This window comes from Carcharodon carcharias, chromosome 5 (assembly GCF_017639515.1).
Source record: "Carcharodon carcharias isolate sCarCar2 chromosome 5, sCarCar2.pri, whole genome shotgun sequence".
Lineage (NCBI taxonomy): Eukaryota > Metazoa > Chordata > Chondrichthyes > Lamniformes > Lamnidae > Carcharodon > Carcharodon carcharias.
This window is the reverse complement of record NC_054471.1, coordinates 84,581,780-84,608,023: the sequence shown is the minus strand read 5'-3', so window position 1 is coordinate 84,608,023 and position 26,244 is coordinate 84,581,780. Positions and strand designations below refer to the sequence as shown.

Sequence of the window (26,244 nt, the reverse complement as noted above, 5' to 3'; positions counted from 1 at the left end):
GAATTGAAGTTGAAGGAACATTTTCAGATAACTACAGGGAGCTTTAGAGACAGAGTCATCAAGTTTTTACTTTAGTGTTACTTCACCATTTTTCATGCAATATTTTTTTTGTCTCTTTTTCTCCCTGTTAATTTCCATATGTGATAACTCCATTTTGTTCGGTTTTATTTAATAGAGAACGACTGTGGGAGGATTTTGGTTGGTGGGGAGTGGGGGGGGGGGGGGGGGGGGGGTGGAAGACTTGTTTAAATGGGAAGGTCAGTGAGCTGAAATAGACTCAGATTTTTACTTTGTTCAGGGCAGCATTAGCATCAATGCGAACACAGCTTTTCCTCGCCAATCTGTGTTAACCCTGTAACCCTTTAACAAATCTCCCCTTGATCTCCTTTACTCCAAGGAGACCAATCTCAGTTTCTACAACCTAACCTGGTGGCTAAAATCCCTCATCCCTGGAACCATTCTGGTAAATCTCCTCTGCACCTCTTCAAGGACCATCACACATCCTTCCAAAGTACAGTGACCAGAACCGGACACAATTCTCTAGTTGTGACCTAACCAGAGCTTTATAAAGAATCCCTGTTTTTTTGTACTCAATGCCTATTTATGAAACTCATGATCCCATTTATGAACGATTTGCTCAATATGCCCTGCCACTTTCAAAGAATTAGGCACATGCCACCCCCAGGATCCAGTTTCGATGCTCTTTAGAACTGTGCCATTAAAAGTCTATATTGCCTCTCCCTATCACTTCTGCCAAAATGTATCACCCAAAAAGTATTAATTTCCATCTGCTATTTGTCTGCCATTCTGCTAGCCTATGACCTGTTGCAGCTATTTGTATCATCCTCGCTATCTGCCACTCCAGGTTTGGTATCATCGTCAAATTTTGAAATTTTACTCTTTCATCTATACATAGCAAAAAGAGCCGTGTTCCTAGTACTAACTCTATGTATACACCACTGTCTACTATCCTCCAGTCTGAAAAATAACTATTTACGATATCAATACAGGCAACATCCACCACATTCCTTTCATCAACCTTCTAACTGAATTTTGATGTAACAGAGATCAGTCAAACACAATCTGCCTTTTACAAATCCGGACTGGCTCTTCCTAATTAACTCAAACCTCTCAGAATGCCTGTTCATTTTTTCACTTAGTGGGGAAAGGTTTCTAACACCTTACCTACTACTGATGTTAATCTGACTAACCTGTAGTTGCTAGTTAGGTCCTTTGACCTTTTCTTGAATATAGTATCGCATTTGCCATTCTCCAATCCTTTGGCACTTCCCCCATATATCCAGGGAACATTAGCAGATTAAGACACACCCTTCAACTATCTCTACCCCCACTTCTCTTAGTCACCTGGGATGTAACCCATCTGGATGCAGACCAGGTTCCTTATCTATGATAAGCATAGCTAGCTTTTCTAACACCACCTCACTTTCAATCACCCTATCCATTACCTCTACCATCTCCACTTCTACTGATATTTTGTCAGATTCATCTTCCTTTGTAAATATGGATGCAAAATGCTCATTAAGTATTCAAGCCTTACCCTGTACATTTAAGCATATATCACCTTCTTTGTCTCTTATTATCTGCTTACTATTTACATATCATTTAGGTTCCCTCTTATGTTGAATGCCATTCAATTCTCAAATTCTCTCTTTGCCAGTCTTATTTTCCTCTTCACCTCCTCTCTCAAGCTAATGTGTTTGACCTGGTTCTCACTTGAACTCACCTGACATGTATCATACACCTTTTTTTAAAATCATAATCGCCATCTTAAGTATTGCTGGAAAAAAGACATTCTGTCTACGATTTTTGTCTTACAATATGATTGTAAGATAACCAACAACAAAGGGAACAATTTATACTACGTGAGAAGAATGTGCAGATTCATTGGCAATTGATGTGGTGTATATGGATTTTCAAAAGGCATTTGATTGTGCCACACAGCAAACTTGTGAGCAAAATTCTAGTTCATGGAATAAAAGGGAAAACGGACACTCAGGTAAGAAATTGGCTGAGTGACACGAAACAGAGCAGTGATAGATAGCTAAAACAAAAACAAAAATACCTGGAACAACTCAGCAGGTCTGACAGCATCTGCGGAGAGGAATACAGTTGACATTTTGAGTCCGTATGACTCTTTATCAGAACTAAGGAAATAGAGAAATTTCATCTCATTTCTCTTTTTCCTTAGTTCTGATGAAGAGTCATATGGACTGGAAACGTCAACTGTATTCCTCTCCGCAGATGCTGTCAGACCTGCTGAGTTTTTCCAGGTATTTTTGTTTTTGTTTCAAGTTTCCAGCATCTGCAGTATTTTGCTTTTATCTTAGTGATAAATAGTTGTTCAGATTGGAGGAAGATTTGTAGTGGAGTTCCCCAGGGCTCAGTATTGGAACCATAGCTCTTCCTGATATATATTAATGACCTAGACTGTGGTGTGCAGGGCATGATTTCAAAATTTTCAGATGATACCAAGATTGGAAGTGTTATCAACTGTGATGGGGGGGTGGTCTTGAAGTTCAAAAGAACACATACATATAGATGGATTGGGCAGACAAGTGGCAGATGAAGTTCAATGCAGAGAAGTGTGAGGTGATTTATTTTGGCAGGAAGAATGTGGAGAGACAGGGATAAAATAAAGGGAGAGCCTCTAAAGGAGGTGCAGGAACAAAGGGGCCATGGTGTATACGTACATAGGTCATTGAAGATGGTGAAGGGCAAATTGAGAAAGCAGTTAATAAAGCATATAGTATCTTAGGCCTAATTAATAGGGGCCTTCAGTACAAGAGTAAGGAGATCATGTTGAACTTGTTTAAGACACCAGTTTGGCCTCATTTGGAGCATTGCATTCAGTTCTGGGCGTCATACTTGAGGAAGGATGTGGAGGGATTAGAGGAAGTACAAAGGAGATTCACAAGAATGATTCCAGGGATAAAGAACTATAGCTATGAGGATAGATTGGAGGGGGTGGGACTGTTTTCTTTTGAGAAAAGATAGCTGAGAGGAGACTTGATAAAGGTATTCAAGATCCTGAGGGTAAATAGTGAGAAACTGTTCACACTCAGCAGAACATCACGAACAAGAGGGCACAGATCCAAAATAGTTCGCAAAAGGAGTAAATGTGATACAAGGAAAAGTTTTTTCACCCAGAGGGTGGTTGGAGTCTGGAACAAACTTCCTGAAAGGGTGGTAGAGACAGGTTCAATCAAGCTATTCAAAAAGGGAATTGGATTACTACCCGAAAAGAAAGAATGTGCAAGGTTACAGGGATAAGGCAAGGGAGTCGGGCTAGGTGGAATGCTCTTTCAAAGAACCAGTGTAGACTTGATAGGCCAAATGGCCTCCTTCTGCACTATAAAGATACTGTCGTACTGTAAAGTAGACTCTGGTAGAGGTGTTGCCATGGAAAATGCAGCAGGTATCAGTCAACTGCTAAGTTATTGTTCAAATTCAAATCAGGCAGGTCAATTCTGATTGGTCAAGGAATTGCCATGGGGAAGGAACCAAGGAATGGCTGTCCCCAAGCTTTTGCTTAGTTGAAAAAGGTGCAATATGTGGACATGCTCCTTCTGCCTGCAAAGGACAGGGCTCCGTGTGTGAATATATGCGGCTTCCAGCATGCGTAAACGAGCCAAGCTGCCAGTCCGATTGATAATTGGAAATTGGTTTCCTGTACTACTGAACAACCAATCTGCACCTTCTTCTGCATCCAAGGGACCCTGCTTTTGGTTCCCCTACCTTTCACCGTTGTTGGAAGGCACCCAGCCTGTACCCGAAGCATCTCTTCCTTAAATGTCACTATTGTTACTTGACAGATTTTGTCAAATTTCGGTTCCATTTTACACTGATTAGGTCCCTCCTCATCGCATCGAAATTAGCAGACTTCCAATTCAGATGTTCTACTTTAAATTGTACCTTCCTCTTCTGCTTTAATTGTCTAAACATTATGACACAATGATCACTCTTACACAGACACTTGCTCCACTTGGCCCACCTCATTTCCTGGCACCAAATCCAGCAATGCCTCCTTTTTAGTTGTGCCGAGAACATTCTGGTCAAGGGAGTTCTCTTGAACACATTTCAAAAATTTCTTATTCTTTACTCTAATATTAATTACCTAAATATCAAGCCTACAATTCATTAATGGCCCAATGATATTCACTAGATAAGAAAAGAGGAGATTCTGCGATCAACAGTTGAAACTAAAATATTTGTCAGAACCTACCAACAGAATGAAAATGATTTTTATAAGTAAGTGTTAATTGGTGTATAATAATGACAAATATACAAGGGAGAATGAGAACTAAAAACAAAAAAACTGCGGATGCTGGAAATCCAAAACAAAAACAAAAACAGAATTACCTGGAAAAACTCAGCAGGTCTGGCAGCATCGGCGGAGAAGAAAAGAGTTGACGTTTCGAGTCCTCATGACCCTTCGACAGAACTGGCAGTTTTTTAGTTCTGTCGAAGGGTCATGAGGACTCGAAACGTTAACTCTTTTCTTCTCCGCCGATGCTGCCAGACCTGCTGAGTTTTTCCAGGTAATTCTGTAGAATGAGAACTAATGTTGGCAAGGATACAATCAAATCTCATTCTGGCCAAATGAAGAGATTAAAAGGGCCACAGAGACTAGTGTGGTTTTACAGGATGTGAATATTTGCATCAAAGGCAAGCACAAAGGCTCTTCAAACATGCAAAAAGTGGATCCAGTCCACAAGGTAAATTATGACAGATAAAAGCTAGTGAAATAGGTAATGAAAACCCAACAGGAAACATTCCACAACTAATAATGAAAACAGAGAATGAAAAACTTAACTGTTTGTGAAGATTTTAGACATCAAGGAATGATGGATTTTATATTTCAAAAAAACAGACCAACTTTGTGAGGCTGAAGTTTGCACTCATTAATTCTAAGGGAGATGGGAACTGAGATGCGTGGTGCTGACATAATTCAAGAGTGAAAAGTGGCCTGTGCCTTGTAGGTAAATTGAACTGACTCAGTTGGGAAGGGGAGTGCATTCCACACTGGCAGCTCATCAACTGCTTCAAAAAGAGAACGCCAAACCAAAAATGGATCCAATTTTTCACCGACTCCTTCAGGAAGCAGCTATGTACAGCCCATCCGACACCAAAACCATCACCTATTAGTTTGAAAATATTGAAGACACGGTCAATAACACTGCACAGTTGAAAATGCTAGCAATGAGTAAAGGGGCCTCCCAATCAATTTTTTCCACCTTCCACAGATGACCTAAAGAAGACTGATTGAAATTGCCAACTGGCAAAAACCTGCACATGAACTGTCTTCTAACTGCAGGCAATTTGCTTCGCAGCCAGCACTTTTTTCCCCTCCCTTAGAGTATTAATTCTTGAGCATTTTACTATATTCCTTGTAGGATTCAGGTTCTTAATCTGCTGGCTTGAGGCAGTTTCTTTGACTTAAATTTTGATTGTAATTCTACAACTAGGATTTCCACTTCAGTCTCAAAAACGAAGCTGTTATGCTGAACTGTTGCCGGAACTGTGATTTTTCTGATTCAGTTAAACATACACAGTGCTGGAATTGAAGAAAAAATTTGTAGATATAAAAACATCGTTTTGAAAATAGGAAAAAAGTTCTATACTTAATGGATTAACTTTTCTAAAACCCAATTGTGGAATTTAATAGAAATGACAAAAACAGAATAAAAGCAATAAGGAAAATTAGTTTTGGATCTTCTGGGAATGCAGAGTTGTAATTCTATTTACAGGGATTACATAACATGCACAATAAAATTTATCACAAAATAATCGTTGCTCCTTTTTAAAAAACTTTTACAAGTAGCAGTTGAATCTCTCAAAATTAGATTAAGGAAATTAATACAAGCCAACAAAATCAATAAAATCTTAATTCTGCAAAGGATGTAATGAAATACTTAATCTGCTCATAAAAGTCAAATGTGATGCTGTGGGGGACAGGGCTGAGGAAAGGGGGACAAATTCATTATTGAAGAAATGCAACCTGCTAAGCAAATTACATGCATTTAAAAAGATACTTAACAGACATCTTCCTAATTATTAATCTAGACAACATAGCTCCAGAAATTAGAACATGCAATTAGCACCAGCTGCTCATTGCAGTTAGGTCTTCATAAACAAACACAAGTTCAGTGTAACATTTTACTGCAGACCTGAATTTTTTTTAATGCAGTGCATAATTCAAAGTTTAATTTGAGAAATCTATTGTGGCAAATCCTGGGGCATCAGGAGTGCAAATATTAGCTTGTGCTAAAATGATTTCTGCTTCAGGTCACAATTTATCCATGTTGCAAAGGAAATGCTCATTAAAGCTATCCATGTCAAGCAACAATTAAATGCTGTTCTATGCTAAGCTTCCATTTAGGTTTCCACAAATTTAGGGTACAAAAAAAAAAAGGCTGTTAAAAAAAAAAAGTAAAAACCAAGATCTTTTTCATACATTCACTGATGCTGTGCTGCAATGAATCATTTTATTTTAGCTTTGCCATTCTAACAGATTAAAGATGCTAAATATACTTGGTATTTGAATTGTTGGAAAACAAGATTATGCTGCATTTCTGGAATTCCACAGCAGAAATTAACTCAAAACATTGACTGGAATAAATCATGCCTCATCAAAGCATTAAATCTTTTGAGCAATGAACTCCTTTGTAAATTTCAGGTAGCTGAACTTCAAAACAAAAAGCTGTTCATAAAACAAAAAGCAACTGGAGTTATAGAAAATCTCAATAGAATTCTGCTGCACTGTGCCAGGTTGCAAGGGTGGAAATTTGAATTTACAATTCCCTGGTCAGTCAATTCCTACATGTAAACCATGCCATTATAGGTAAGCACAGTTTAGCAGATGTCAGGGATCACGTTATCATCTCTGTTCTTGAGAAATTTGCGCCTGAAGCAGGTAGATGTAGACAGGAAAGCTAGTGAGAAAGTATATATGAGAAAAATACACAAATTTAAAGTTAAAAATGGTATAGGATTTTTCAAATAACATTGGACAGCTCTTGTCATAAGGATTTATGGATGCAGGCTATTAAAATACAAATTCAATTATTTCTGAACAATTCAACAAGTGCATCAGTTGTGGTTCAGTTGGCAGCGCTCACCTCTGAATCTCTAGGTTCAAGTCCTACTCCAGGGCTTGAGCACAAAGATGAAGACTAACACTCCAGTGCAGTACTGAAGGAACACTGCACTGTGGCTGAGACATTAAACCTGCTTGGGTGGATGCAATATACCAGGTGGCATTATTTCAAAGAAGAGCTGGGAAGTTCTCCCCAATATCTTGGCTAATATTTGTCCCTCAATCAACATCACAAGGCTGGTGCGGGGAACTATTATCTGATCATTATCACATCGCTGTTAGTGGGAGTTTTCTGTATACAAAATGCCTACCATGTTTCCTACATTACGATAGGGACTGCACTTCGAAAGCACTTCATTCGCTATGAAGTGCTTTGACCCGTTCAGTAGTCGTGAAAAACACCATATAAATGCAATTCTTTTTTATATGAAATCCGAACTAAGGTAGAAATATGATGTTTTTCCAGATTGCAGGATATAAATATCATGTATAGAATTCAGATCTTGCACACCGAGGCCAGCAGAAACTACCTCAATTCACTCATTATGAACTGATAACCAATTTCATTTTATACAACAGACATCAAGGATACTGGTCAGTCTGAGGTCTCCGGAAATGTTCAGGAAGGTTTGCCTCATAGAGATGTCGAGCCTTGGTGTTTCCCATATCTTGCATGCACTGCAAAATAGAAGACCACAAAGTTAGCAACTCTCCCAAACATCTGTTACACTCAAAATAATCAATGTGACATGATGCAGTAAAGGAAATATCTGTGAAGGATTTATTTTTATTGCAGAGGGTAGTCAAGTATCATAGTGGACTTGAAATGCTTAATTGTTTTAAAACTGACTGACTGTCTGGATGGCACTGGGACAAAGCTTCAAAATCAACAATGTGCTAAATGGGGGATTTCTGTCCCCTGGCCACAACAAGAAAGACATGAGGATTTTGAAATGCATTAACACTACTTAATGAACTAGGATTTTATTTTCCACAAAATGACAATCATGACTATGCGCAAATGACTTAACAGTTGAAATAAAAGTAGCCAGCCAGTAATTGCACTACTGAAAAAATTTGCATAATGGCATACTTGTGAGATTGATAAGGATGTGCATTCAATTGAACTCTCACAGAGTGTTCCATCTCAACTAGGAAGGAAAATAAAAAGTTGAAAAACATCTGAAAGGAACAGTTATCCCATTCTGTTGTGAAATTTTGTCCTGCACTGTGCAGCTTTGGATGGCATTTGATGCCTGTTACTTTTCTTTCCTTATTGGGTTCAGGGACAAATCACATGGAGAAGGAAAGGAAAGGTAAAGAGGACATTAGATGCTTTACGGCAAGTATTTTTATTTTGAAGATCACACAACTGCCACGTTATCTCTCCCTCTATCAGCTTCTAACTAACCTGATTAATATACACAGAAAATGCTTGAAATGTAATCAGATATCAGAACAGTTGTTCCAAGCATGGCTTTGCCATGGCTATTTATGGATTCAGTTTGAATGAGCCTGGGATTGTCCAGAATATTAGGGTCACCATTTAAGTGTCAATTATTCTTCCTAAGGGATGTGGGCAACATTGACAAGACTACATTCCTTGACAATCCTTGGTTGTTTTAGATAAAGGACTGGAACAGAATTTTGAAAAATGGTGTCAGGTTTCAATAACCACACAATTTTTTTAAATGAAGATTATTTTAGCAAAAACAGAATTACCTGGAAAAACTCAGCAGGTCTGGCAGTCTAGTTCCAATAGCCTAAACATGTAGACCTGTTGCCAGCACCACTGCATAACCAATACAGGGAATAACTCTGGTTGGTTTAGCCTGCAAACATCTCCCCAACAAGGTGAATCAGTGCAAGACATACACAGAAGCGAGACCATGACACTGTGTACTGATAACGTACTACCAGAACATTACAAAGTCAGTGGTAAGTCAATGATTATTTCCTGCAACAAAACTCCAAACCTGAAGTTGAGAATTTTAAATTTATCATGAAATTGCATTTTATTTCCAATATTTGGCTTTGGTTAGGACAAGTTCCAAAGTCAAGTGCCCTGCCCAACTGACAGATTACACTTAAAGGAGCCATGGTCTTCACACCAAAAATCAGTTTCATCCAAACAAATTCCAGGTTGAAGAGAGTTAGAGACTCTCCATTGGACATTGATTTGGATCTATTACGACTGAGGCATCAATAAAGATGCCATGCAAAGACCACTGACCTGGCTCCATCTATACACAATCAAAATTCAGAACAGAGAGGCACCCTTTCAACATTCCTCGGATATGACGTAATGCCTTTTGCTTCACTTTTTTAAAATGGGATAAACAGTAAGGTACTGTTTAGATGACAATGTACAGCAGAAAAGGCAATTCAGTTCAACAGATCTATGTTAATGCTTATGCTCCACAGCAAGTAAGCAGATACTGCTAAAATCATAGTGAAAGGGGAAGTAATTGAGATACTGATAGGCTAAAAATTGATGGAGATATCAGAAAGGCTGGACTGCAAGTTGATAAGTCACCAGGACCAAATGGAATGCATCTGAAGATGTTAGTGATGCAAGGGTGGAAATTGTGGAGGTACTGGCTATAATCCTCCAATTCTCCTTAAGATACAGGGGGTGGCGGGAGAGGACTAGAGATGCGCAAATGTTACACCCCTGAACCAAAAAAAAAAAACGATAAGCCCAGCAACTACAGGCCAGTCAGTTTAAAAAGTGTGGTGGGAACACTTGTAAAAACAATAAACCCCTGCAGGGGTCTGTGCTGGGGCCTCAACTTTTTACAATTTACATCAATAACTTAGATGAGGGGAGAGAAGGATGGTAGCTAAATTTGCAGATGATACAAAGATAGATAGGTAGGAAAGTATGTTCAGAAGAGGACAAAGATTGTAGATGGGTATAAGTAGATTGAGTAAGTGGGCAAAAATCTTACAGATGGAGTATAATGTGGGAAAATGTGAAATTGTTGACTTTGGCAAGGAGAATGAAAAAGCACAGTATTACTTAAACGGAGAATGGCTTCAGAATTCCGAGGTGCACAGGGATCTAGGTGCTCTCATGCATGAGTCACAAAAAGTTAATATGCAGGTACAGCAAGTAATTAAGGTGGTTAATGGAATGCAACCCTTTATTACGAGGGGAATTGAACGTAAAAGTAAGGATGTTATGCTTCAGTTACACAGGGCATTGGTGAGAATGCATCTCGAATAGTGTGTGCAGTTTTGGTCGCCTTATTTAAAGGAAGGTTGTAAATGCATTGGAGACTGTTCAAAGCAGGTTTACTAGATTGATACCTGGAACGAGCGGGTTGTCTCATGAGGATAGGTTGGACAGATTGGGCTCGTTTCCATGAGTTGAGAAGAGTGAGGGGGTGACTTGACTGAAGTATATAAGATCCTGAATGGTATTGACAAGGTGAACGTGCAAAGGATGCTTCCTCTTGCAGGTGAATCCAGAACTAGGGGTCACCCTTTTAGGACGGATGAGGAGAAATTTTTTTTCTTTCAGTGGGATGAGACACTTTGGAACGCACTGCTTCATAAGGCAGTGGAAGCGGAATCATTGAATATTTTTAAGGCGGAGCTAGATTGATTCGCTTGCCTAACAAGGGTCTAAAATTACCGGCGATAGATGACAATGTAGAATTCGAAACACCAACAGATCAGTCATGATCTTATTGAATGGCAGAGCAGGCTCGCGGCTCCGAATGGCCTACTTCTGCTCCTATTTCTTATGTTCAGTAATCTGTGACCAAAAAAATTCACTTTGAGAAAAAGTGGATTAAAGAAAGCCAACATGGATTTGTTAAAAGGCAACTCGCGTTCACCTAATTTTATTGAGTTTTTTGATGAAACAAAGAGAGCTGTTGCATTTACATGGACTTTCAAAAGAGGTTTGATAAAATGCCACAAAGCAGGCTTGCCAATAAAGGTGAAACCCATGAAATAAAGGGGGCATAGCAACATAGTTACAAAATTGGCTAAGTAACAGGAAACAGTAGTGGCAAACACTTGTTCTTTTAGGCTGGAGGCAGATTTTCAATGGGGTTCCCCTGGGGTTAGTAGCAAAACCATTGTTTTTCACAGAAAACAGACAGGCTGGTTAAAATAAAAGTGTGGACATGTGGCAGGTGAAATTTAACGGAGAGAAGTGTGAAGTGATCATTTTTTTGTGGGAAGAATGAGGAGAGGCAATACAAAATAAAGAATAAAACTGCTAATGGGGTGCAGGGGCTGAGGGACATGGGAGCTTATGTGCACAAACTGCTGAAGATGGATAGATAGGGTGGGCAGTTAAAAACGTAAATGGAATCCTGGGCTTTACAAATAGAGGCACACAGTACAAAAGCAGGGTTCAGTTCAATTCTGGGCAATGCACTTTAGGAAGGATGCAATGCTTTAGAGGTGGTGCAGTAAAAGGTTTACAACAATGATTCTAGGGATGAGACACTTCAGTTACGATAGACTGGATAAGCTGGGATTGTTCTCCTTATAGAAGAGGGACTGAGTGGATATTTTATAGAGGTGTTTAAAATCAAAGGGTCCAGACAGAGTAGATGGTGGAAGGGTCAAGATCCAGTGGACACCGATTTAAGGTGATTGGCAACAGAAGCAATGATAACATGAGTAAACAGCAGCAAGTGGTTAGGGCCTGGAATGCTTTGCCCAAGCATGTGATGGAGGCAGCTTCAATCGTGGCTTTCAAAAGGGAACTGGATGGCGCCTTAAAAAAAATTCTGGGCTACAGGAAAGGGCAGTGGAGTGAACTAACAGGGTCACTCTTGCAGAAAGCCAGCACGGACATGACAGGCTGAATGGCTTTGTGTGCTGTAATCATTCTATAATAAAAATAGCTGCCATTGCAAATTGACTTTAAAACAGGTGTTACCATATAAACTATATGTGCAGAAATGATTTTGTCTTGAGAGGATTGGGTAACTTTGTTCCCTTTTCCAACGATTGATGGCAAGATATTCCTGTACACAGAAATGGATGCCATCCTCCTTCAAGTATTACTAGGAGACTTCTTTGACAGGACCCAATTCCCTGCAAGGTGGCCAAAGCACCACAAAGCCGACATCCAAAAGATTACAATGTTATTAAAAAAATAGTTTCAGCTAAGAGTGACATTTAAAACTCCATCAGTGAAGCAGGATGTACTAAGCAACACAAACTGAAGTTGATGACATGGCTTATACCTGTATTTGTTCTGGTGTCCATTGGTCCAAGTTAACCGACTTTACTCGGGATATATGAACGCCAAGGTTTCGGTGGATCCCTGCACACCGGATACAAATAAAAACACCAAGATTCCAGGAAGCCCATCTTGGACCTGCAGAGAAAAGGAGCACAAAAATCAAGTTGAAATCCTCAAATTTCTTTGCATGAACTGAAGAATAATTTTCATGACTGTTTTTCTAGTTAAGGCCTTCCACCTCATTTGGTGGAAATCCAAATACTGGAGTATGGAAACAGATTCAAAACAACTGTACATAAAGGAAAAAAAGAAAGCCATGATAAGAATCAAAAATGACAATAAATCAGCCACATTTAAGGCTAGTGTTCCATGGCTAGTAAACCTACCAAGCAAGGTAAGTTCAAGAAACACTTAGTCAGTTCAATGGAATGCAACGTCAAATTTCACAAAAAGAATAATCAGAGAATCAGTGAAGTTTTATCAGCTGTGCTTGAGGGGTTTGGGTGCTATTTAGAGAAGCTCACGACAAAAATCATTTTAATTGCAATGGAAGAAACTTAACTTCTCAATGCATGTTTATCTGCCAATGCTGTGACAGATGAAAGCCAGTTCCAGGGTACGTAAGGAACTGAAGATGCATTATTATGTTACAGTTAATGAAAAAGGTTTCAAATTGGTTGAGAAACCTCGTCACTCAGCAGACATTTGCTGCTGCAAAAAAATCACAGATTACTGCATAAAACTTAAATTTTATCAAGAAAAAAATGCATTTGAGATAATCTAGCTTTTAATCGGCTCCTTACTTCTAGGCCTAAAATTTCCATTTGAGTAACCAACTCGCTAAATTCATAGAAATTGTATTCCAATTATTCAATTTAGCTTTAAGTAATAAAATCATTAGCAATATGAAAATATGGCTTAAATGACAATAACAAGTGGCAAGATGAACTCAAATGCAGAATTTAATACAAACGCAAAATATTGCAGATGCTGGAAACCAATCAGAAATGTTTAACCGTTTCCCCAAATGTTACTCAACCTGCTGAGTATTTCCAGAATTTTCTGTTTTTATTTCAAATGCAGACTCATTTGGCAAGTAAAAGAGAGGAAAAAATAAATCATAGTGTTTGATTCAAAATTGGGATGTTAACATTTTAACTGATATCTGGAGTACAAAACTATCAACAAAAAGAAAATTCATCCCATGGAAACCCAGATAGGAAAATTTTACTGCTAACTGAGTACACAGCTCATAAGCCAATATTAAATTCTGTGACATGCTACCTTCAGAGAGACCTGAATGATTTCCACATTTCAGAAAATGAGCAAAAACTTGATCAAAAAGCTGGAGGATCTTAAAAAGGGGGGAAAGAGAGCCATTTAGGAAAGAAATTCCAGAGCATGAGACCTAGACTGCCCCACCACTGGCAGCCTTGCCTTCAAAGGCTTTGGGTGATGTGCAAAACATGAAAGTTGGGGTGGACGTTATAGGGCCAGAGGAGGCTGCAGAGTTAATGAGGGGTAGGGCCTTGAAGGGAAAAACATTAAACACAAATTGTCTGTACTCAATACAACAGCATAACATGGGGATGCCTTGGTTATCCATACTAAGTAGATGTATGACAGCTTAAATCAACTCCCAAAAGGCTCAGATTTTTCATGGCAGCAACTGATACCACTGAACACAAGGAGGTATGCCTGGCCAATCATAATTCATAACAGGCTCTTTACAATGCAAAGAAACTAACTTATTTAACCTTCTTGGAAGGGGAAAAAGAACCAATGACAGACTAGGGCAAAAGGTAGAGAGATAATGAAGGCTTTCAAAGCCAAGGATAAAATCATGGACTTAAAGATTAAAAAGATAAATGATATATTAATTGTAATGTTCTCAAGCAGGGAGTTTGTGGTGGATAGACCATTGAAACTGTAGATTCAATTTTGCAGGCAGCAAGAAAGCATATTAAGGTCCTAGGATGTACAGCTAAAGGCTGCCAGAGGAAGTAATTCTGGAATTGCATCTTAACTTTGCCAAGATCACATCTACCGTACTGTTCAACTCTGGTCACACAGACATACAACAAAAAGATGGCAACAAAGCTGATTTCTGAAATGATAGATGAGGAGAAATGGTCTACCCTAATCCCTTACTTGGGTAAGAAGGGATATTGTCTTACTTAGGTCTCTAAAATGCGGCATTGGAGGAATTTAATCCTGGAAAACGTTCCCATTCTGTGTAAAATTAGGAAAACTGGGAAAGCAGGTTAAAAGATAAAAATTAAACTAGTAAATTTAGATATTTTCCCATAAGGCAGCAATTCTCAATAGGAATGATAGAACGGAACACAGTCCACACCACCCCCATTTAAATGACATAGCTATCGATAATGGGCAAATGGTTCTGATCGTTTGCCACTGGCATCTATTACAAAAGGTGCTACTTTAAATTGCATTGAGTGGGCTAATTTGGAGCAGTTAAGCAGCTATTTGCACCTTGTTGAAATGTGATTACCTATTAAATATTTTCAGGCACCCCACTGCCTTCAATCAAGTCATTGTTTCCCAGATTGTCACTGACCTCAACTCTGCTGGAGTTCTTCCTTCACTCAGCCTTCTAGTCCCAACTCTGCAAGGCCTGCTTCCACCTCCTTCCCAAAATCCACAGACAAGGCTGCCCTGGTAGAACTATCGATTCAAGTTGTTCTTGCCCATAGATCTTATTTCTTGTTATCTCAACCATTTTTTTCTCCCCTTACCCAGTCACTTCCTACCTACTTTCACAACTCTTCAAAGGCCATCCTTCAGTTCAGATATTTCCTGACCTTCAGTCTCCTTTTTTTTTACCATGGGTGCCTAGTCCCTCTCGATCTCCAACCTTCTTCACCAGGGCAACCTGCGGGCATTGTTTCTTCCCCAAATGGAGGTCCAACCAGTCCCAATCCACCACCACCACCCTGTGCCAAAAGGCATCTCGATGGGAATCCATGTTAGTCTTAGCTATGCCTACCTTTCCATGGGATATATAGGATATTTTGTTCTAGTCCTGCTTGGATCCCCCACCTTCACCTTGTCTTGGCACATTGATGACTAAACTGTGCCACTTCCTCCTGCTCTTGCCCTGATCAGAAAATTTCATCAACTTGCCTTCCAATTTCCACTCCCCACACCTTCACAAGGGCCATCCTACTCTTACCTTCCTGACTTCTGTCTCTATTTCTGGGGATAAGCTGTCAACCAATATCCAGTATTTTCCAAAATTTCCTAGATCCTGGAAAGGGCCCAGTGGATTGGAAAATTGCAAATCTAACACCTTAATCCAAGAAAGGAGGGAGACAGAAAATTAGAAACTATAGGCCAGTTAGCCTATCAGGAAAATACTGGAATCCATTAAGCAGCAGCAGGACATTTAGAAGAATCACAATAAAACCATGTTGACACTACTTGATTGAATGAAAGGAAAATAGTGTTTGATAAATTTAAATAAAATTCTTTGTGGTGGTAACAAGCAGAGTAGATAAAGAGAAACCAGTAGATGCAGTACAGCACCTTAAGTGCTGTAAGCTGCAGGGCTATGGGCCGGGTGCAGGAAGGTGGGATTATAAAGGGCACCTGGGTGTCCTTGGGCTGGCATGGACAAGATGGGCCAAATGGCCTCCTTCTGTGCTGTGACTTTTCTATGGTTCTATTTGAATTGCCTAAAGGCATTTGATTCCTTTAGAATCCAAGGGAAATTCTGGTAATTAGAATCCTAACTTGTGAACTGAACATTGAAAGTGAGAGGGTGTGAGAAATGGCGGGGGGGGCGGGGAGCATTCCAGAGGGAAGCAGCACCATGAAGTTGAAATTCAAACAGGGTATTCTGGGAAAGGTTGGCATGATCTTGGAAGGTAATGTATTCAGGGGCTTGAGAGGAAAGGGAGGAGAGAGATGGGGCAGGGATGTTTGCAAGAATAGAGAAATCAAGGGTTGATGATGGCAAAAGAACCAAGATTGGACATCTACGACTGATACACCTGTTAACACTAAACCAAGACTTTAACTACAACTCTAAGATTTTTTTAAAAATTACAACATTCACAATTTCTCCTGTCTGTTAAAAAAACTTTTTATTAAAGTATACCACTGTGAGAGATCACTTGATTAGCTTTAAGTGAACACAGTAAATTGGCATAATGCTATCTATTTGCTGCAGAGCTCTCTGCTATAATTGGATGAATGGATCACAAATTTTAGATTAGATTCAAAAAATGGAATTCTCATATTTGGGTTCATATTGGACCACAGTCATTCTTCAATTTTCAGTTTAATCATTCCAAAACTTGCCTCAAGGTAGCTGACTGATCAAAAGCAAAATACTGCAGATGCTGGAAATCTGACTGATCAAGGTTGGTTAATAGTTCTCTCTATAATATGAATAGATGAATGCAGTATTTTCCTTTGTTTGAATTAATTTCCCATCAGAATATAGTGAATAGTATGTCCCTTATAGTTGTGATACAATGCCAATTAGAAAGTTGAATTCCCAATTCACAACCCGAAAACAGCAGCCACTCCAGTATCTCTCTCCTGCCAAAATAGTAAGACATTTCAGCTAGACCATTCACCAGGTGTCTCAACTAATTTGAGGTGATTATAAAGCAACTGGGATGATATTTTGAAATATAAATAAAAAACGCTGAAAACGCTCAGCAGGTCAGACATCATCAGTGGAGAGAGAAGCAGTTAACATTTCAGGTCATGTGAGGTTGCGCCCTTTCGTCTGAACTGGGAAAATGTTGCTGCACAAGAGCTCACGGTGTTGGGGTAAAATATTAGCATGGATAGAGAATTGGCTAACCAACGGGAAACAGTCTGAATAAATGGTTCATTTTCAGGTTGGCAAACTGTAACTAGGGTCGTGCCACAAGAATCAAGTGCTGGGGCCTCAGCTATTTACAATCTATATTAATGACTCGGATGAAGGGGCTGAATGTGTTGTAAATAAAAACAGAAAATTCTGGGAAAACTCAGCAAGTCTGGCAGCATCTGTGGAGAGAGAAACAGAGTTAATGTTTCGAGTCCATATTTTGACTCTTGAGTGGACTTGAAATGTTAACTCTCTTTCTCTCTCCACAGATGCTGCCAGACTTGCTGAGTTTTTGCAGCATTTTCTGTTTTTATTTCAGATTTCCAGCATCCGCAGTATTTTATTTTTAATGAGTGTACTGTAGCCAATTTTGCTGACGATATAAAGATAGGTAGGAAGGCAAGTTGTGAGGACACAGAGTCTAAGGGAGATAAATGGGTTAAGTGAGTTGACAAGAAAATGGCAGATTGAGTAGTAAATGTGGGAAAATTTGAGGTTGCCCACTCTGGAAGAATAAAAAAAGCAGGATATTGTTTAGGTCTTTTTCCTTTCAGGCTAGGACCTATTCTGCTGCACTGCTCTCACACAAACCCTGGTCAGGAGCCAATTAAAACATTGTTGCCAGGCATTTCCCCATTAGACCAGACTCCTCCTCGGCACCAACCTGTCTTGCATGGCACACACTTGTTCCAAGACAGCAACATTGCATATATCCCTCACTGTTCCAGTAGAAATGTCTTTCAAACTGCAGCCATTGTAATTTTAATCCACAGTCCAACAGAAATAAAACAAATAAAAATTATGAAACGCGATTTCAAAATGTGTTTCATCACAAGGTATGTGACACATGGACAACAAAACACGAGAGATTTACTTCCATTCATCCTTCCTTCTCCTTACACAATCGTCAACATTTCTTACCCCTTTAAGTTATTTTAGTATTTTACACCCGGGACAATACATCAACGATCACATTATCTTTGCCGGCAATGTAAACAAACAATCCTAACATTGAAACAATAAACTCCATCTATACAGTCTCACATTTCGAGTTTTAAACTTTTCAACGAAAGCCAGCGGATTATGGTCAGTGTAAAAGAGTGTTTCTTGGTTATCGTGTCAGACATAAACTTCAAAGTGTTGAGACAAAAACAATGCTAGAGTTTCTTTTTCTACTGTAGAATGGTTCCTTTGATATTGAATTAGTTTCTTGGAAAAGTACCCCACCAATTTCTCGATCTCTAATTTAACATCTTGTAATAGGACTGCACCTACCCCCAAGTCACTAGCATCAACTGCCATTTTAAAATGTTTGGTAAAGTCAGCGGCAGCCAACACTGGTTCATTTATTAAGATTGCCTTCCGTTTTTGAAAGGCTGCTTGGCATTCAGCTAACCATTCCACTTTTGCCTGTTTTCTTAACAAATTGGTGAGAGATACAGCTATTGTGCTGAAATTAGGCACAAACTTCCTATAAAACCCACACATTCCCAAAAGCCTCATGTTTTCTCATGCTACTTTACATGCTCCTGAGTGTCTTTCTAGAAAGATGGACACGTAATCCAACATGGGGGATTCGTTTTTCTGCTTTAAGGACTTTTCCTTAATCACTTTTAATGGACTTATTTCATGACCATAGATCAATTCAAATGGACTAAATCCAGCAGATTCATTTGGAGAATCTCTGGTAGCAAATACTAAGAAATCTAATCCTTTGGGTATTCATGGCAATAGGTCTTAATCATGGTTTTGAGTGTCTGATGGTATCTTTCTAAAGCTCCCTGTGTCTGTGAGAGATAGGTGGCAGTTTTTGTTGTTTAATACCCAAATTGCTGATTATGAAATGGAATAATTTAGACACGAAGTTAGAACCTTAGTCTGATCGTATTTCAATTGGTAGGGCATAACATGTGAAAAACAGAGTTAACTTTTCCACTACCACCTTAGCTGTAATTGTCCTTAAACGAATAGTTTCTGGAAATCAGGTTGTCATATCCATGATTGTGAAGATATACTGATGTCCTGCTTTTGGTTTGGGTAATGGTCCTACACAATCTACTAATGCCCGACTGAATGGCTCTTCAAAAACTGGTATGGGTATTAAAGGTGCTGGTTTGATTACATACTGAGGTTTACCTACTACCTGACATGCCAGACACATTTTACAAAATGTGGGTACATCTTAACTGGATCAAGGCCAGCTAGTCTGGTTGTTTTGATGTACTAGTTTGAAATATAAACAGAGATAGCGTGCATTTTTTTTTCTGAGTAGAACATTCAAGAAGTGGGGTGAAAACTTGACACTTTTCTGACAGCTACCAAGCAATATGTTTATATTACTAATTAAATTGGTATTATGAAAGGGGTTTCATTGTTAAAAGGTGAAGTTCAAAGAGGTTGTTGATACAATGAGAATTAATATTCAATGGGGCTGGTAGGTATAACATCAGTAGTTTTCAGGTGCACAGGGTAGAGACAATGTAAGATCAAAAGGCAGTTGTAAGCCTCCAACTGGCTCCACAGTGGAAAGAACCTCATTTTGAATTTGTATGGTGAAAATGCTTTGCCTGATGTTTGGTTAAGTCTATGAGTTGCTGTTCCCTTAATGGAGATTAGTTTGGGAATTTGTTATAAGTTATGATAGCAGTAATCTGTAGCCATGTGTAAATATATCTTAATGTGTAAATTAATAAAATTTTTCAATTAGTTAGCATAAAGTCTTGAGAACTAGTGGTTTGATTCCTGAGTTTAGAGTCGCATCTCAAACACAACACTTAAAATTATAGGTTATGACAATTGTTTAGAATTTCCCTCTGGGATTTTTAAATAACTCCGCTTTACCAACTGCATGGGTCATAACACCTGCCATAGGAATTTCATGCGCTGCTCGCAATATCTCTTCACGATGTTTGACCGGCACCACGATCTGATGAATAACTGCCTATTCCACATCCACAGGTCTGTGAGGGTATCTCCACTCCCTCACCAGAACTCAGCTTTTAATGGAATAGCACTCTGGAACTCCTTCCACCTCAGCTTCAACGTGAGCTGACTGTGCTAACTTGTTTAACTCTGGATCTGCTTTCTGAGCCTCAATTAATGAAGACATGCCAAATACCTCCTTTGAATTATGCTCATCCTTAAAAGAAGTTTCAGCTACTCTAGCATCTGCTCATGGTATTACTGTGCCTTCTGGTGATGGGCTTTGTTTAGCCATTGTTCTGGTCACCACACATGGAAAAATACCAGGAACTTGTTCTTGTAACTGCTCTGTCTCTTTAACAGCTCTCGGATTTTCAATAATTATGGGTGAAGCTATAACCTTCACTCCTACCAAATCATTCCCCAGGAGAAAATCAACTCCATCCACTGGTAATTTCTTAACCACTCCTAAAACCACCGATCCAGACAACAAATCACACTCCATTTGCACTTTGTACAATGGAACCGGGATATAGTCTCCACTTATCCTGTTAACCAATACTTTAGTTTTCATTGAACTCTCTGGAGGAAAAGTTAGGTTCTTCTCCAGCAAAAGAGTTTGAGTAGCTCCTGTGTCCTTTAATATAGTTATGGATTTAGTGGCATCATTTGATGAAAAAAAGGTTATCTTTCCTTTAGACAGAAACCCATTATATCTCTCATCTACCTTATTCACTTCACCTGCATTCACAGCAGTGTTTACCTCCAGACCCTTATTTGTAGTTAAAAGCTACAATTTGATCTGAGGCATTTTCTTTGAGTTCCCTTTTCAGACTCACTCTTACGAATTCCAATAAGTCCCATGGGCTTCCCACGCAAATTCCAGCATTCTGAACGAATGTCCCACTTTATTACAATGGAAACACTTAAGCCTTCGAGTTTCACCTCCACCCTCAGTACCTTCTTTTCTGATCTGGGGAGGAGATCTCAAGGTATTCCCAGCTATCCATTCTTTACCAAAAACAGAAATAGCTGGAAAAACTCAGCAGGTCTGGCAGCATTGGCGGAGAAGAACAAAGTTGACGTTTCAAATCCTCATGACCCTTCAACAGAACTAAGTAGAAATAGGAAAGGGGTGAAAGATAAGCTGGTTTATGGGGGAGGGGGAGGAAGAAGGGGGGGGGGTTTGTTGGGACAAGCAAGCAGTAATAGGGGCAGATAACCAAAAGATGTCACAGACAAAAGAACAAAGAGGTGTTGAAGGTGGTGATATTATCTAAAAGAACGTGCTAATTAAGATTGGAGAGCAGGACAAGTAAGGTAGCTCTCGTGGGGGGGCAGTGAAATAAACCATGGGTGGAATACATTTAAAAATAATGGAAATAGGTGGGAAAAGAAAAATCTATATAAATTATTGGAAAAAACAAAAGGGAGGGGGAAGAAACAGAAAGGGGGTGGGGATGGAGGAGGGAGTTCAAGATCTAAAGTTGTTGAATTCAATATTCAGTCCGGAAGGCTGTGAAGTGCCTAGTCGGAAGATGAGGTGCTGTTCCTCCAGTTTGCATTGAGCTTCGCTAGAACAATGCAGCAAGCCAAGGACAGACACGTGGGCAAGAAAGCAGGGTGGAGTGTTAAAATGGCAAGCGACAGGGAGGTCTGGGTGGAAAACCTCGGTTAAGGAAGGAGGAGGACATGTCAGAGGAACTGTTTTTGAAAGTAGCATCATCAGAACAGATGCGACGGAGGAGAAGGAACTGAGAGAATGGGATGGAGTCCTTACAGGAAGCAGGGTGTGAGGAGCTGTAGTCGAGGTAGCTGTGGGAGTCGGTAGGCTTGTAATGGATATTGGTGTACAGTCTATCACCAGAAATTGAGACAGAGAGGTCAAGGAAGGGAAGGGAAGTGTCAGAGATGGACCATGTGAAAATGATGAAGGGGTGGAGATTGGAAGCAAAATTAGTAAATTTTTCCAGGTTGCGACAAGAGCATGAAGCAGCACCGAAGTAATCATCGATGTACCGGAAAGAGTTGTGGGAGGGGGCCGGAGTAGGACTGGAACAAGGAATGTTCCACATACCCCATAAAGAGATAGACATAGCTGGGGCCCATGCAGGTACCCATAGCCACACCTTTTATTTGGAGGAAGTGAGAGGAGTTGAAGGAGAAATTGTTCAGTGTGAGAACAAGTTCAGCCAGACGGAAGAGAGTAGTGGTGGATGAGGATTGTTCGGGCCTCTGCTCGAGGAAGAAGCTAAGGGCCCTCAGACCATCCCGGTGGGGGATGGAGGTGTAGAGGGATTGGACGTCCATGGTGAAGAGGAGGTGGTTGGGGCCAGGGAACTGGAAATTGTTGATGTGACGTAAGGTGTCCGAGGAATCATGGAATTAGGTGGGAAGGGACTGGACAAGGGGAGAGAGAAGGGAGTCAAGATAGCGAGAAATGAGTTCCGTGGGGCAGGAACAGGCTGACACATTGGTCTACCGGGATAGTCCTAGTTGTGGATTTTGGGTAGGAGGTAGAAGCAGGCTGTCCGAGATTGGGCGGCTATCAGGTTGGAAGCTGTGGGAGGAATATCTCCAGAGGAGATGAGGTCAGTGACAGTCCTGGAAACAATGGCTTGATGTTCAGTGGTGGGGTTACGGTCCAGGGAGAGATAGGAGGAAGTGTCTGCGAGTTGACGCTCAGCCTCCGCGAGGTAGAGGTCAGTGCGCCAGACAACAACAGCACCACCCTTGTCAGCGGGTTTGATGACAATGTTAGGGTTGGACCTGAGAGAATGGAGTGCAGTAAGTTCAAAGAGAGACAGGTTAGTATGGGTGAGAGGAGCAGAGAAATTGAGACGACTAATGTCACGCCGACAGTTCTCAATGAAGAGATCAAGAATGGTAAGAATCCAGAGGGAGGGATCCAAGTGGATGGAGCATATTGGAGGTAGGTAAAAGGATCTGTTGAACGGGGTGAGGACTCCTGCCTAAAGAAGTGAGCATGGAGACGAAGGCGGCGGAAGAAGAGTTCAGCTTCATGCCGAGCCTGAAATTCATTGAGATGAGGGCATAAGGGTATGAAACTAAGTCCTTTGCTGAGCACTGAACGTTCAGTGTCGGAGAGGGCAAGGTCAGGGGGTATAGTGAATACACGGCCGGGGCTGGGATTGGAAGATGGGGTGGGGACGGAGGGACAGGCAGGGGTGGAGGGTCCTAGATGGGTGTTGGTGTCGATGAGTTGTTGGAGCTTGCGTTCCTTAGCACTTGAGAGAAGGAGAAAAAGTTTCTTGTTGAGGCATCGGATGAGACAAAGAATAAGATGAAACTGGGGGCACGCATAGCTTTGAAAAAGGGTGCGGCGGTGCTGCTGGAGGAAGAGGTCGAGTGTGTTCATATGGCGGCGCATGGCACTGAGTGTGGATCTCAGAATGCGACGGGAACAGCAGTCTGAGAAACGTTTTATGTCCCGGAGATACCTGTAATCTTGGGTGGGTTTGAAACATGAGGGATGGAATTTCAGTTGAAATCCACGTGGGGTAAGCCGGATACGGAGACAGTCACTGAGAAAGGAAATATGGCTGTGAAAGCGGGTTTTAGTAAACAACTTGTCAAACACCAGGAGTGAAATGGAAAGTAATGAAGGTGAACAAGGCAAGAGAGAGATTCGAAAATCCTGACGGAGAGTAGAACAAAACTTCAAGGTAGGCATTTCTTGAAGAGAAGTGGCAGCCAATTAAACACAGAGATAAAAACAAAAAACTGCGGATGCTGGAAATCCAAAACAAAAACAGAAATACCTGGAACAACTCAGCAGGTCTGGCAGCATCGGCGGAGAAGAACAAAGTTGACGTTGAGTCCGTATGACCCTTCAACAGAACTAAGTAGAAATAGGAAAGGGATGAAAGAAAAGCTGGTTTACGGTTTTGGGGGGGTGGGGGGTGGTTGTGGTGGGGGAGAGAGGAGGAGGAGAAGGAAGAAGACCTGCTGAGTTTTTCCAGGTATTTCTGTTTTTGTTTTGGATTTCCAACATCTGCAGTTTTTTGTTTTTATCCATTCTTTACCCTTGTTTCTTGCCTTCCTTTCACTCTCCCACTTTCTGTCCTCGACAAATTTATGGGGGTGATGGAAAAAAGGTTTAGTTCAATGGAATAGCTCAATTGTCAGCCATTACTGTTGCCTGTCTAGCAGTTGCAACTCTTTGGTCTTCAACATAGGTTTTTATTACAGAACGTAGGGAGTTTTTAAATTCTTCCATGAGAATGGTCTCTGAGAACGTCATAGGTAGTTTCAACTCCTAATGCTCGTACCCACCTGTCAAAACTACTTTGCTTAACCCTTTCAAATTCAATCTAAGTTTGCCCAGGTGGTTTCATTAAATTTCGAAACTTTTGTCTGTATGCTTCATACGCACTTAAAATAACCTTTTTCACCACATCATAATCCTTAGAAACCTCCTCTGACAGTGAAGCATAAATTTCCAGTGCTCCACCTGTCAATTTGCTCTGCATGGGCAATGTCCAGTTTTCCTTTGGCCAGTTCATCTGTTTAGTTATCTTCTCAAATGAAATAAAGAATGCTTCAATATCCTTTTCCTCAAACCTAGGAACAGCTTCACATTTAAACATCTCCCAAAAAGTTCTCATCCAGAAATAAGTCCTGCCTCACCTAATGGTGTCTCTTTTTTAATTGCCAGCATTCCAAGCTGGAATTCTCTCTCCTGCCTAGCTAACCTCACCATTTTTAACTCCCTTCAAAATGCTCTCTTTTTCCTTTTCTTTTGCTTCCTCTGGCCTTTTTTCTGCTGCCTCTAGTTTCAATTTTTTTTTATTTGCAACTGAATTTGAGCCCATTCCAATGAACAAACCTTTGAGAACTCGGTCTCTCAAGCATTCTTTCCAATTTCAAATGCTGTGCCGTCTCTTCGGTCATTTCTGCCTTCCTAGCTTTGGCAGGCAATCCTACTCCTAATTTACTTGCTAATTCAATTAATCTGGATTTTGGGATCCCTTGTAAAGTTTTCAGGGACATCTCTTCCACTTGCAGGAGAGCTTTAGCAGTTTCCAGTGCTATCTTATTTTTGGACAGTGCAAAGCTGGTGTTTCCTTTTAGCTTTTATTAATTACTAAATCTACACTCAAATCATCATTATCTTTAGTTCCAAAATATCCTGGACCTCAGCCCCCAAACTTTGTCACAACTCACTGGGGATAGTGTGCTGCAAGATCAAGCCCCACTACTCTGAGCTGTGACAAATGTGAAAAAGTTTGATCAAACCACCTATTTGTTTAATTTAGGTTAACAGAATACGAGGACCAGGTTTGTAACCTTAATAAGTAAATAACTGTTTATTTGACAAATTGTCTTTAACCGGTGGCAAAAGAAATTAATATGAACTAACTTCTAACTCTATAACCTAAATTCTACCCCTTACTATACACCTACAAACAAGACACACAAAATCATGGATTTTAAGAGTGGATTAAAACAGTTCAATAGCACCAATTCCAGAGTGTAGGACTCGATGGGTTGATTTTGATTGATGTCTTCCAAATTCCCTTCAGTTGACGACACGAGGTGGTCTTCCAGTAATTTGTCTTTAGTTCACTTTGCCTTTCACAGCAATGCTCCCTTTTGCCTCTTGACAGGGGTTTTCAGAGAGAGAGCAGGTTGGAGAGAGATGAGGAGGAAAGGCCAGCCAGTATTATTGTAGAATTACTGGAATCTTACACGCATAGGAAGGGGGGGGGGTTAAGTCTTTTTCCTTTCAGGCTAGAAGCTATTCTGCTGCACTGCCCTCACACATACCCTGGTCAGAAGCCAATTAAAATGTTGTTGCCAGGCAGTTCCCCATTAGACCCGACAACTCCTCGGCACCATCCTGTCTTTCATGGTACACTCTGTTCCAGGACAACAACATTGCATTTATCCCTCTCACCATTCCAGTAGACATGTCTTTTGAACTGCAGCCATTGTAATTTTAATCCACATTCCAACAGAAAACAAAAGATATGTTCTTTATACAAGCGAGATGGTGTATAGAAGAAGGGAAGTCTTGCTACAACTGTACAAGGCATTGATGAGGCCATACCTGGAATACTGTGTATAGTTTTGGTCTCCTTACATAAGGAGGGATATATTTGTATTGAGAGCAGCTCAGGG

The 26,244-nt window shown here is 40.3% G+C and overlaps 1 protein-coding gene across 2 annotated transcripts in view; it reads right to left on the bottom strand.

Annotated features, from left to right (window-relative positions):
* smap1 (small ArfGAP 1) overlaps positions 1-26,244 on the bottom strand; it is a 338,415-nt gene that overhangs the window by 266,501 nt on the left and 45,670 nt on the right. For both annotated transcript variants that reach the window (XM_041188201.1, XM_041188202.1), the window contains exons 2-3: positions 12,334-12,467; positions 7,710-7,795 (exon numbers count right to left, since the gene is read on the bottom strand). In XM_041188201.1, the coding sequence (XP_041044135.1) occupies positions 7,710-7,795; positions 12,334-12,467 (220 nt within the window). The remainder of the gene's footprint in view (positions 1-7,709; positions 7,796-12,333; positions 12,468-26,244) is intronic.